This window comes from Rutilus rutilus (genome assembly GCF_951802725.1).
Source record: "Rutilus rutilus genome assembly, chromosome: 9".
Classification (NCBI taxonomy): domain Eukaryota; kingdom Metazoa; phylum Chordata; class Actinopteri; order Cypriniformes; family Leuciscidae; genus Rutilus; species Rutilus rutilus.
Genome location: NC_140223.1, coordinates 24900579 through 24914853, shown reverse-complemented (window position 1 = coordinate 24914853; position 14275 = coordinate 24900579). Strand labels below are relative to the sequence as shown.

The 14275-nt window shown below is 36.1% G+C and overlaps 1 protein-coding gene across 1 annotated transcript in view; it reads right to left on the bottom strand.

Annotated features, from left to right (window-relative positions):
* Positions 1–30: 30 nt before the first annotated feature.
* trim3a (tripartite motif containing 3a) overlaps positions 31–14275 on the bottom strand; it is a 30890-nt gene continuing 16645 nt past the window's right edge. Inside the window, exons 2-14 of the mRNA XM_084418017.1 lie at positions 13775–13948; positions 10288–10528; positions 9401–9552; positions 8950–9130; positions 8465–8812; positions 7186–7576; positions 6631–6734; positions 5481–5648; positions 3121–3289; positions 2962–3021; positions 2607–2677; positions 2225–2365; positions 31–1302 (exon numbers count right to left, since the gene is read on the bottom strand). Of these exons, the coding sequence (XP_084274143.1) occupies positions 1150–1302; positions 2225–2365; positions 2607–2677; positions 2962–3021; positions 3121–3289; positions 5481–5648; positions 6631–6734; positions 7186–7576; positions 8465–8812; positions 8950–9130; positions 9401–9552; positions 10288–10528; positions 13775–13920 (2325 nt within the window). The 5' untranslated portion in view covers positions 13921–13948 and the 3' untranslated portion in view covers positions 31–1149. The remainder of the gene's footprint in view (positions 1303–2224; positions 2366–2606; positions 2678–2961; positions 3022–3120; positions 3290–5480; positions 5649–6630; positions 6735–7185; positions 7577–8464; positions 8813–8949; positions 9131–9400; positions 9553–10287; positions 10529–13774; positions 13949–14275) is intronic.

The following is a 14275-nucleotide window of genomic DNA, read 5'->3' as shown; positions in this document are numbered from 1 at the left end:
TAAATCTTTTTTTCTTTTCTTTTTTTTTTTACATTTTTCATTCATTTTCCTACATTCAATTTAAGAAAACAAGCAATAAAACAAAATAAAAAAAAACAGTAGTAAATGCTTCAGTAATACAGTAAACTATGGCAAGTACCCTGCAAATTGTTCTTCCATAAATTTGGCAACTTAAAATGCAGCAGTGGCTGTGTGATTTAATTTTCCCTTATTGTTTTATATTCATATGATATGGCAGATTCCCTTTGATGTGGTGACTATCATGTGCATGAGAAAAAAAACTGTTGTACTTCACTAGACATTAGCTTTGTACACCTCGTGAAAACCACTGAAGGCGGCAGAAAACAAAACACTTCAACTTAGAAAAATAACTTGTACATTATACCATTGTGTACAAAATAAATAAACTTGCTTTATAACCTTTTTACGTGAATACAAAGCATGCAATATGTCAATTGTGCTGTTGTGGTCAGTGATATGTAGCAAGCCCAAGTCGCTTTTAAAATCAGAGGCACGATGAACCTACAAGCAGTTCTAGTAAAGCCAGTAAAGCACATTGACAGCTGGGTTACTTTAATATTGAGCTTTAGCGCACTAAGAGAGAGTGGATCTCAAAATAAGAAATTACAGCAAATCAATGGCGATCAAATTTACACCATATGATACAAATACATACACATGTACAGCTAGTCAATGCACAAAAGGCCAGTTCGATGTGAGAATTTTGAGCTCCATCCACAGGTCATTCTTAAGCTGTTGCATTAATGATTAGCCCAGAAAACATTTATTGACCGGCATTTTATTCCCTGCAATTCTTGTTAAATTTAACAGAGGGGTTTGTTAAGCAGCTTTAAGTTTTGCATGAAAGATTTTGTAAAAAGCACAAATATAGCTGCCCTCTCGGTCACTGTTACATACACAGTGCCTGTTATTACTTGCTAGGGTTCAATATACAGTACATTCATTTAGGAAATGACTATTAACACAAATTGATCAAATAGAGATGCAACATTCATGAAGCCCTGGGTTTGTTCACATCAACATCAGTCAAATGGCTGGAAATGTATGTGCAGAGACTTGTGCAAAGGAAAACATGAAATGCCAAAGACCTTACAGTATATCTGTTAACTCTTCCATCACGGCGAGTCTTTACTGCAGGTATCGGTATACTTTGAAGCAGTGGTTTCCAGAGTCTGCCACGGCCACGTGACCATCTGACGTGAGAGCCAGACCCTGCGGACCGTACAAAGGATCCGCCGTCGTGTTGATGTACGACAGAAAAGAGCCAGAACTGTCAAACACCTACATGACAAAAAATATGTAGTTTGAGTAGATTTTATAATAATAATAATAATTATAATATATATACATATACATACACATACACAAAATAAAATTATAAAAATAAATCAGGGCTAGGTGGTTGAAAGAAAAAGCAAAAAAAAAAAGTTAATAGTTAAGAAAAAGTTAATCGTTTTTTAAATAAAATAATTATTACAAATTTGATTGCTATAATTATATGGTAACACTTTACCATAAGGTCTTGTTAGCATTAGTTAATGCATTAACTACATGAACTAACAATGAGCAATATATTCTTACAACATTTATTAATTTTGTTAATGTTAGTTCACAGTGCAGCTAACAGATACAACTTTTGATCTTAAAATGGATTTGTAAATTTTAAGAATAACATTAAGATTAATAAATGCTGTAGAAGTATTGCTAGTTCATGTTAATGTAACCTTATTGTAAAGTGTTACCAATTATGTTATAATATAAAAAGAAAATACAATAAATAATAAATGAAAATACAATAAACATATAAATCACATTATTAAATGAAATATATAATTGTATTATAAAATAAAATCAAATAAAATGTGTGTTTTTTAAAAATAAAATTAGTAATTGCAAATATGTCTCAGAAAAGTCAAATTGTTTCTTTTTATAAAAATTATATTTAGTTATTTAGAATTTAGTTCTGAGGAAAGATCTATAATAATTTGAATGTTTGCAGATGCTGTTTGATATTTTATCTAATGCAATGAAATTCACAAATTTGGAATTCTGTCTAAATTGTGCAAATACCTGGGTCATTACATAGAAACAGTCAAGTTTCCATATACTTTTATGACAAAAATTGATGAATTGGCCCAAACTATAAAACGATTATAAATTATATTAAATGTGAAGATAAAAATCAGAGTGTTCCATAGCCAACCTGTATCCTACTGTTACCCCAGTCTGCCACAATAATATTCCCATTGCCATCAACAGCCACACCGGTGGGTGCGTTGAACTGGCCGTTCCCTTCTCCATGCGATCCAAATTTAAACAGGAACTCTCCATCAGCATTGTAAACCTGCAAGAAGCCGTAAATCAAACAATCCATGTTAAATCCAGAGGAAAAAAAAACCCCACAAAAAAGCGAACAATGTTAAGAAATGTGTATCAAAACAAGCATCTTTTAATTAGCAAAAGTTGAAATGTCATTAATTAGAGGCAGAACATAAAAACAGACAGCAGACCTGGTTAGATTTGGATGAATACATGTTATGGCATGTGGAACAATTTACGCAATAAAAGGGAAGAGCTCAGCATACCTTAACAGAATGATTGTGAAAGTCTGTCACAACAATTTCATTCTTGTTGTTTATCGCCACAAAATGGGGACCTTATGGCCATAGAAGGAGAGAGAAAGAAAGAGAGAGAGTTACTGTTACATTCATAAGATGTTCTTTTGTTTCTAAGGAAGTCTGGCAGCATAGAGAACACTTGATTTATGAAACCTCCACCTGCGCACACACAAACACACACACCAAAAACATTTCTCTCAGCATTGCTCTCTTTATGTGGCTTTCATCGTTTTCTGTTTTAAAATGACCTCATTCTATAATCAATAATACAATCTACAAAGAGAAATAGTTCATCTAAAAATTTAAAAAGTTGAATACGCACTGAAGGCAGGGCCAGATTTACTCTGCTTTGGCTCAGTTGGTGTATTCGGAGCACTTTTGTCTGCAGAGAAACAGAAAATTAAAACATAATCTGGCCACGAATTAAACGCTCAAGACCAGTGCAGTAGCACAAGAACCTTGACAAAATAAGAGACATCACCTGCAAATTGCCTCTCTGATGTTCCTTTGGCACCAAATTTGGTCACCAGTTTGCCGTTGGATTGGAAAATGAAGACACAGCAGGCCTTGTTGTCTGCTGTGATAATATGACCATTCTTATCCACAGCCACTCCTTTAGGACCCATCAGCCGACCTGCCCCGATTTTATTCTGCCAGAAAGCCAAGTAAAACACATTAGCACTTGATTAGCAACTAATTAATCAAATCACTGTGGTAGACATTTATAGAGTACCACAAGCAACATAAATCTGATGCTTGGAAAAGTGAGTTAATAATAATAATAATGATACTTTAGTACATTTTAATTAGAGATTTATGATAGTTTTAAAGGATTTTTAGAATGAATTTTACTCATCAATTTATCATTTAATAATTTTTCAACTGTCACCATTCTTCTGTTTATTTAATCATATACTAATTCTTGTCACTTTAGATTTTCCCAATAATCACATATGTTAAAAAGGTCATATTATGAACTTTTACTAAGTCTTGTTTTTGTGTTGTACTAGAATATACTTTCATGCTTGATTATTCAAAAACCACTTTATTTTTCACATATTTTACATTATTACAGCACCTCTCTCCCCAGTCTGGCTCAAACACGCCAATTTTCGATGAAGCCCCTCCTTCTGAAATATGAAATGTGCTGTGATTGGTTTGCTGGCCCAGTGTGTTGTGATTGGTACCGCTTAGCGCATGTTCAGTAAATGTCCCACCCCTCCATAACTGCGAGTTCTGCTCTGGTGTAAATGTTACGGATGGTATCAATTTCTAACCGATTCGAGCCTGATTCAGACCCTGACAATGTTAACAAACAAGAGGATCAAACAATAACAACAAACAACAGAACAGATTTTTATGCACAGACTTTGCAAGCACGGATTTCACAGGACTTTTCAGCGTGGTATGTTTTTTGTAATTTCCTTATACATTATAGGTACAATGTTATCCACCAACTAAAGTAATACAGACAGTAATCAATTACAAAACCATGGCTAATTTTCCTAAGGAGCAGTGCACCGTCTTACAAAAATAAGTGCTTACAAAACGCATCCCTGAAGTGTCAGCAGAGATTGTGTCAACTAGACTCTCCTCTGTGAAGGCCTCATCGACACGACAGCCATCGGCACTGATCCTCAACAAACTCGTCTCCAATACCGGCGTGACTCCGATCTTCAATCAGATGGAACTGGATAATATTCTGATTGTTCCAAACCAATCTGACTTCTGACCTATAATGCTGCCTGCATCATAATCATACACTGTTCGTTCGTTGGCTAGAGGAGAACTGGCCCCAGACTGAGCCTGGTTTCTCCCAAGGTTTTTTTCTCCATTCTGCCACCTGATGGAGTTTTGGTTCCTTGCCACTGTTGCCTTTTTCCACCTTTGTTGCCATTGGCTTGGCTTGCTTAGTTGGGGACATTCAGTTTAACATTTAATTCAATATTCAACAATAATATTGATCTGCTGATCAATAAGTGTTGAACTGAACTGAGCTGGATGATCAAATGAAACATCACTGAACTTACTAAAGCTGGACTGTGATGCTATTTTCTTTTGGAAACAAACTTTTTTGCATTATTTTCCTGTTATCTCTTTAAAGCTGCTTTGAAACAATCTGTACTGTAAAAAGCGCTATATAAATAAATGTGACTTGACTTGACTTGACAAGCAACAGAAATCAAGCTGTTCTTCATAAAATGTGTAGCGCACAGATAAACGTTGGGGTAATGTTCAGGAACAGTGTTTAAAATAAGTTAACTGCTCTAAGTTCGTCAGCCTTAGGAATGTCAAACAAATGAGTTTTAGACACAGAGCGGACAAAACAGTGTCTCTTTGACATAACGACAACACTGTCTTCTCTAATGCAGCTCAACCAGGCCTCGTCCCCTTTTTGCGTATTACTTAGACTAAATGAGTACCATTGTGACTTCATAAGATCCAGGAAAAATCACATTGTAGTCCAAACAAGTTGTTCGTTGTAGTTCTTGGAAAGTGGATGCTGTTAAATAAAATATCTCCCTTTGGAGTGGAATTTGAGCTTTGTAACCTTGCATATCTTTTTCTCAAACAGCAACATACATTCAGCAACAACACACTAACTAAAGTTGAAAAAGTGGAAAAGCATAATAGGACCCCTTTAATGAGGAGGGTGTGTCTAGAATGTGTGTAAAATACATGGGTTTTTTTGTATTGTAAGTTTTTAATGTTCAAAAACTATGATGAATTACAAAATTTTATTACAATTTTAATGCATTTGATATTAATGTATTTCATTCTTTTTTATATTAATAATTTTTTAACAATTAAAACTGCAATCATAAAAGAAATGCAACTTACCTTAAACTTGCCATCTGGGGAGAAGATGTTGAGCCATCTGTTGTCATAGTCGGCCACAATAATGTCGCCATTCATGTCAACTGCAACACCAGTGGGGCGCTGGAGCTGGCCAGGGGAGCGACCTCTGACCCCAAACTTCAATTTGAATTGACCCTCATTGGAGAACACCTATAAGATTACAGAATACACCAAAAGTGATTTTGGCTACACAGTCCACATTTATTAATATATTTACTTGTTAAAAGAGTAGTTCACTTACAAATAAAAATTTCCTCATAATTTACTCACCCCCATGTCATCCAAGATGTCCATGTCTTTCTTTCTTCAGTCGAAAAGAAATTAAGGTTTTTGAGGAAAACATTCCAGGATTTTTCTCCATATAATGGACTTCAATGGCAACCAACAGTTTGAAGGTCCAAATGTCAGTTTCAATGCAGCTCCAAAGGCTCGACACGATCCCAGCCGAGAAATAAGGGTCTTATCTAGCAAAACTATCTGTCAAAAATAAAAATAAAATAAAAAAATAAATTATATACTTTTTAACCACAAATGCCCGTCTTGTACCATCTCTAAGATGAGCCACGCATTACGTCATCACGTTGGAAAGGTCATGTGTGACATTGTTAAACATCCAGGATATGCACACGTAAGGACCATTTAAAACAATATACTAACACAAATACATATAAATATGTGTCATTCAACCTACAATAACTTTGAAAGGTCCTCCTACTCCAAACTTGTAAACACTGGGTCGGTACTTCCGACTACGTCACGCGTGACCTTTCCAAAGTGATGACGTGGCGCATCTCAGATATAGTACAAGACGGTCATTTGTGGTTAAAAAGTATATAATTTGTATTTTTTTTTGAAAATGACCGATCGTTTCGCTAGATAAGACCCTTATTTCTCGGCTGGGATCGTGTCGAGCCTTTGAAGCTGCATTGAGACTGACATTTGAAGCTTCAAACCGTTGGTTGCCATTGAAGTCCATTATATGGAGGAAAATCCAGGAATCTCAAAAACCTACATTTCTCTTCGACTGAAGAAAGAAAGACATGGATATCTTTATTTTATAAATTATCAGAATTTTTTTTATTTGAAAGTGAACTACTCCTTTAAAGGTGGCCGACAGGCTGCTTAGTGTTACCTGTATGCACTGGTTGTTGCTGTCGGCTACTACAATTCGTCCGTTGCTGGTGGTAGAGATGCCCTGCAGGTTGGAGAACTCCCCCCGCTCTCGCCCCCGCGTCCCTGTCACATCAAATAAGAGCTAAGCTGACACATTCTGACGCAGGCCAACAATAAAGCACAATGCAGAAATGACCTTTTCATCTTTACAGATTAACTTTTTCCTTTACCATGTCCCTTTAGGGGCTCCGTAGATTTACAGTGCAAGTATTTTTTGTTTTGAAAAATATACGTTTCATACCAATTTGCTAAGCAGTTCCTGTGACATTGAAAATTCCATGACTTTAAGATTATATAAATTTCCTTGGCTGGAATCTCATTTAGTACAAATAAATAAATAAAAATCCCAAGTTGGAAATATACTTAGTTTAAACCTTCACATACCAAAATATATTACAAACTGCACTTTTAAAGTATATTCACAATCTGAAATGTATCTTAAATATATATTATTGGATTTCAGGATACAATCTGATGTAAAGATGTAAAATAAAACACCCTACTCTTAACTCACCCACTCTAAAGATGAGTTCATCCTCTATGGGATTCTCCTTCTTCTTCGTTGTACTGTACATACTTGAGGGTCTGCGCACCGCCTTCTGGCGCACATGTCCTCCAGCCCCTCCACCTGCTCCGGGAGACTTCACGCGCCTCTTCACGTCGTCGGGCGACTGCGGGGCGTCGCAGGGTTTAATGGCTCGCAGGCGAAACGGGCTGCCCCTCACAGGCTGCCCGTAGAGAAGGACGGAGAAGGAGAACTCGCCCTCTGAGCGGAGCGTGTAGCCGATCTCGTAGGTGCCATTCTTGTTGTCTGTTATGTCTGTTTGGGTGACGGTTGCATCTGGACCGCAGATCTGAGCCCTCAGGGCAGCATTTCCAGTCTTTACCAGCTCACCGTCTTTGTCCTAGGGAAGGCAGTTGAAGACTTATGCTACGAAGTACAAACCTAAATTGACCTACAGCATTTATTAGGACAGACCCTCTGAAGCAACATGTGGTTTGCGCTTAGCTCATTTTATTAGATCAAACCTACAACAACATGCATTTTCTGTAAAGCTGCTTTGAAACAATATGTATTGTGAAAAGCGCTATACAAATAAATTTGAACTGAACTGATTTAATTTTCAATTTTAAGATTAGACATTAATAACATTTTAATAATATATACATCATTTTAATAAAGTAAATGATAAAAATAATTATAATTTATATATTTATATATAATGTAATTTACATAATTTAATTTGAATTTATTGTTAAATTATTATTTCAAATAATATACTTAGATATTAGATATTATTATTTATTTTCATAAAGATATCTTATTTTTTTAATAATATTTAAATAATAAACAATTTGTCAATAATAAATAAACATTTAATACATTTAAAATTAATTATAGAAATATTTTTTACAATAAATAAACATTCAAATGAAATAAAAAAAGCATTACTTTATAATGAATACTTAATTTTTTACTTTATACTTTAATTTCTTGTAATGGTATTGTTTATATTTCTATCATTCATTTTAAATGTATTATAATATTGTTTAATTTATTATTGATTATTTATGTATCAGACTTCAATTCTAATTAAGACTAATTACATAAGCGTCTTATTCACAAATGAAATATATTACAACACTGACTGATTTATGAATCTATCACAATGTAATACATACTTTGCAAAGAGGCTGTTTTTGAACAATGGAGCAGTGTAAATTATATTGGACACAATAAAAGGTTAAGTTACAGAATGCTAGAACTCAAACACAAGATCGACACTACTAACCTTTGTGGTCACTGTAACAGTGGTGTTTTGCCCGACAACAGCATGTCTGAGACCCTCTCCAGTAGCCACGCTGGTGTGGCCCACAGCGCTGGTGGTGAGCAGGACTCCCAGGTTCTGTATGGAGCGACGCAGCCCCTCTGTCTCCACCTGACAGTCCAGGTGTCCGTTCTCATGGGGCTGCTCAGGGAAAGCATGGCGGGCGAGAACGCCCATCCGCTCTCCCATCTGCTTCTGCACCAGCAGCACCTCAGTGGGGCTGCCGTGGTTCAGTGCCTGCTCTGTGAAGCTGCAACTGCTCTGGATGTTCTCCTTCCCTTGCAGTAATGCAGTGAGTTGGGTCTGCAGGACCTGCAATAACAGTCGATATAATTACAATTATGCATCCACATAATAGCATATGGGTTTGAAAATATGTGAGGGTGAGTAAATAATGCCAGAATTTAAAATATTGGGTGAACTATGCTTTTGAGGAGTAAGCTTTTCACCTTCTGCTTGGTGCTGCAGATGTTCTCCAGGTCAGTGATGAGGGCAGTCTTGCGCTGGGTCAGTGCTTTCTCTAGTTCCTCGAATGTATTGCTGATCTCGCTCACTGCCTCATTCTTCCTGTCTGTGAGCTGCCTGGAGATCTCATTTACCAGCTCTATAGCTACAGTCAGCTGAGGAAGCCTGCAGATGCAGAATGAGGACAATGTTCAGTCAAACTTTCCATAAGGATGTCATAATGTGACTCTAGCAGTTGCAAACACAGCAGATACTACATGAAACATGTTTAAAAAGAAGGGAAAACATGATTGTAGTATTTTATTATTTCATTTATTCCCATTTAAATAACTGAGCTTTAAACCTAAAGAATGATTCAGTGTATAAAGAACGGGTTAAAATGGGCTGCTGGCTCAGATTAACAGCGAGCTTAATATTATTTCTGGCTGCGTGAACCTGTTGCGGATTGCATCCAGCTGGTTCTTCAGCGCGCCTTTGTGCTGCTCCAGAACATCCCGCAGTGGAACGGTCACATGTTCTCTGTGCTCTCCCTCTGTGCACTCCAAACACATGGCCGTTTCACAAGACTCGCAGTAAAACTCCATGACCTGCAGAGGGCGGCAAAAACTCATTGAAATGCTGAACACTGATGGGAAAAGAATATATAAATATTAGCTGAAGTAAAATAAAATATCAATATCAGATTATAAAACTTACATTTAAAAAACTTTGCAAATTTGAATTTGAAATAAATAGGTTTAAGTTGAAGTACTAAAATGACTAAAAATAAAATAAAATGTAATTACACTTAAATAGAAATACATATTGAAAACAATAAAAATGACAAAAGCACATAACAAAATTGTTCAATTTAAACTAAAATTAAAAAGAAAACTGAACATTTTAAAATAGTACATAGATTAAAAACAACTTAAATAAAATGTATATATTGTTGGTATAATAATTAAATGATTAATAATTTAATATAATAATTTAATTTGGTAAAATAAATCTGAAATAATAATAATAATAATAATAATAATACTATTATATATATATATAAAATTGAAAATTAATATTTTAAAATTCAAATTATAACAGTATATAAATAATATTAAAATAGCACTTCTGGTAAATAAGAAGTAGGTTGATGTATTCATAAGGACATAACTACAAATTATAATAATTACAACTTAAAGGCTGCAAATGTCCCAATACTTGTGCACATACTTGTTCAAATGTATATATTTTTCCTATCAGCAGCGAAGTACATTTAGTTCATAGTAGGAGGCCACTGCACTACTCCCATCTGTACTGGCCTGTCAGTATGTGTGGGTGCTTACCTTGCCCTCGTGGTTGGGGCAGGACAGGGGTGGGGCATATGTAGCAGCACCGGCTGAGTCCAGCCCACTGGAGGCCTCGGGACGGGTGCAGTCCTGCTCCCTCTGCAACACCTCCATCAGATTAGTTATGAAGAAATTGTTCTGCAGTGCTGCAACACCCTTTTCTGGCAGGATGGAGGTCTGTCTGCACACTGGGCAGGACAGGGTCAAGGACTGAGGGGGGATGTAGTTCTGGAGGCATCTGTGATGAAAACATAGTGCAAGACATAAAAGCAAGCTGTGAAGATTTCCCTCCACATCAAGTGGATTGTAAAAGAAGATGTAACCCAAGACGTGGTAACCTGTGCATAGTGGTCTGTATTTTTTCAGTCTCATTAAATCTCAGTAGTAAATATTTTGACAGAATGATAGAAAATAAAAGTAGTTAACAGTCATGTGAGGACATATGATCTGTTTATAAAATCTGAGGCTCACATTCCAGGTCAGTGACGGCAGAGGGAATATGGTCATCTCTGTCTTTGCTTTACAGGGCGGTTTCTAAACATGATGTCATACGACAGCCATTCTAAAGCAAAATCCAGCATCTGGGTCATTGCTTTCTTACAATTTTGGAAGCCCAGGAAGAGCATTAAGTCAAACTGTACATGTTCACTGACACGGTGGATCTGAGTGGGGTATTTCAATTCATTCTCTATAGGAGGTGAGCGGCAGACCTGCACAGAGAAGTGTGCGGTTTACAACAGAGTGGCGAGTGTGTTGAAATCTTGGGAAATCTTAAACTTTATGCAATGTGGTAAAAAACAATGGGCGGCAGCCAATCACTGTGAGGTGAAGGCAGTGACGTCTGTCACAACCATTTAAATTTTGCCTAAATTAGATTGTTAAATAATTTACTATATTAAATTCAATAATAAACTTAATTTGAAATGCAGTTTGCCTGCTTTCAAAGTTGCTATAGACTGTGGCAGGATTAACAAAAGTGTATTAAATTGACGATGAATGTGTACTTTGGCAATTCAGAAATAAAGTTTGTTTAATATTTTAGTACAAATTTTAAATTTAATCAATATTATTTTGTAAAATTCTCAATGTGGCTAGACTGTTGTGGGATTTAAAAAAAATAGTATGACATTTATATGTGTACTTGGACAATCCAGAAATAATAATAAAAAAATAAGTTTGTTTTATTATTTAAAGCTGCAGTCCGTTACCCTTATGCCGCTCTAGGTTAATAAACAGAACTGCATGCGTCTTGCGGAAGAACATTGTAGCCGGAGCTACTTCTCTCTGTTTACGTTTATGACGAGTCAAGCGGGTACTGTGATACTCCGCAGTACTACGACCCGAGCCAGTCTAAAATAGTCTGAATATAAACACTAATTATAGGTGTACCATAGTGATTCAGGATAAGACAAAAACACGGTTTGGAAAATGGATTTATAATGTATTCGTTTATTATATACATTTTGTAAATATTGAACACAAAAAAAGTTACAAACTGCAGCTTTAATTGAATATATAAAAAAATGTTGTCAAATTATTGTAAATATTGTTTCAGTGTGGCGACACTGTGGTAGGTGTAGGAATACTCTGTGTTCGGGCCAATTACCGAGATCAGAGCCCTCTCCCCGGACAGCACGCCAAATACGTTTACCAATTTAATCTATCCAATTTATTTGTAAGTGTGAACTCGTGAATTGTGTATTAAATTGATACTCTGGCAATTCAGAAATCAAGTTTGTTTTTAATGTATTCACATTTATTCAAATGTAATAAATATATTATTTTATTAAATGTTCAGTGTGGCTAGGCTGTGGCAGAATTAAAAAGTGTATTAAATTGACATTGTATGCATCCTACAGCAATTGGGAAATTATGTTTATTTAATTAAATTTTTTTATGTATTTAAAGGGGTCATATAATGCCATTTTTGTACAAGCTAATATGATTTTTTAGGGTCTAAATTAAAAGTTTGTAATATACTTTAATTAAAAATTCTCATTAGTATTGTAAGAAAACACTCATTTTACCTGGTCAAAAACAGCTCTGTTTTCAGCACGCCGTTTAAGTGCATGTGTCTTTAAATGATAATGCGCTTTGCTCACCCCGCCCCTCTGTTCTGTGCTACACCGTTTGCAGAGCCATATAGAGAGATATATATGGCTCTGACCGTTTGTAACACAATAACACAATAACCATAACGCGTTGTTCATTATAAACGTGGGATTATGAATTATATTGAGAACATTGTACATAGAAAACATGCCGTAATGTACCCTGAGTGTAAACAGCCGCATTCATCGTGAAGCGTGCAGCAAGCGATTTGCAAAGATTCATATAAATATTAATATAAAGGTTAATAAAACGTTACACTCACTTCAGTTATTCTGGAGGTGCAGCAGGAACACGAATAGTTGGTACCGATCCTTTTTTCAGGAGCAGCTTCTTAGCAAAACCAGCTTTATACTGACCCTCGTTTGTAAAGCAGTCTGGTGTGTGAAATGATTCGCGCAAACATTGTCGTTGATCGTGGGGAATATTCCCTTCGAAAACAAACTCAGCCACTGCGTCTTCAGCGGTTCGGATTTTAGGAACATCAAAATGACTGCTGTGTTCGTTATTACACCCAACAACAGAACACCGCAATCGCTTAGACGCCATTCTGCTCATTGACAGTGCTCCAGCGTATCAACAATGACCGTGCCAGTCTGCGTGGACTATGATTGACAGCTCGCTCACGAGCGAGGGCGGGTCTGTGTTGAAACGCTGCTGTCAATCAACAATCGTGGGAGTGGCGTCACAAAATCGAATGGCTTGATTTGAGACAGGGGAAAACATATAAGAAGATTTAAAAAAAAACACTGGATGGATTTTTATCATTTTATGATGGTTGTGTACAGGCACTGCCAACACACATTTCAGTACAATCAACTTGTAAAAGTGCATGTACCATTATATGAGCCCTTTAAGAAAAAATATTGTATCATTTTAAATATAGCTACAGAACTTAAAAACTTAAAGACTTAAAAACAGCATCTGGATGTGAGCCTCATTCAACAGAACTATCCAAATGATCCGATTCCCTAAAATGAATACAATTCCCAAACGTTTCATAATAAAGAGAGTGGACAGCAAGCATGTTTCATTATTACCTCAGTTTGCACGGCTATAATACAATATTACAACAACACGAAATGAAGATGTACACCGTAATTTGCTGAAGAATTTATTTGTCACGCTACTAAAAATGCAGTTAATTTAGTGTGTTTTTTTTTTACCCAACACTGGATCATCTTGAAGACAACTAGATTGCTGTGATTTTACAGACACACCCCCAAACCAACAGACCTCTAGTGTTTTTGGCAGTATTGAGCGAATTGCTTCCACACAAGTGAACACAGACAGTCTTTTGCATTTTCTGAAAGTCGCTTTCAGGCTATTCGATCATTCATGCATGAGACACTTTTATTGTGATGTGTCAGTTTACCTCTCGCAGAAGGTGTGCAGGCAGGGCAGGACTTTGGGGTTGTGGTAGTGCTCCAGACAGATGCTGCACACCAGGAACTGCTTGTCTATTTGACGCACCACCGGGCTGGTGCTGCCGCTTTCCCGCTTAGCCATCGTGAGAGGCATTCAAATGAAGAGACAGAGGCCTCTCAGACTATAAGAGAGAGAAAGAGAACGTTAATCTTTGAATACAGCTGTAGATATGCATATTTCATCTCTACAATCCCATGTTTATGCAAAGACCAATGAAAATCTTGCATAATCTCAAACAAAATCACACAATATATGTTTTTATGCATGACAAGGTTTTAAGGTAGTACAATGAAACATGACCTGGAATAAAATCACACCTAAATACAATGAAATAATATTTCCGTACTTTTTGCAATTTTACAAAAGAACAAAAAATTTATTTAACTGATTAAAAATGATGCACAGTACAATGTAACGCATTCTAGTAATATTTACATTGATTTTGGAT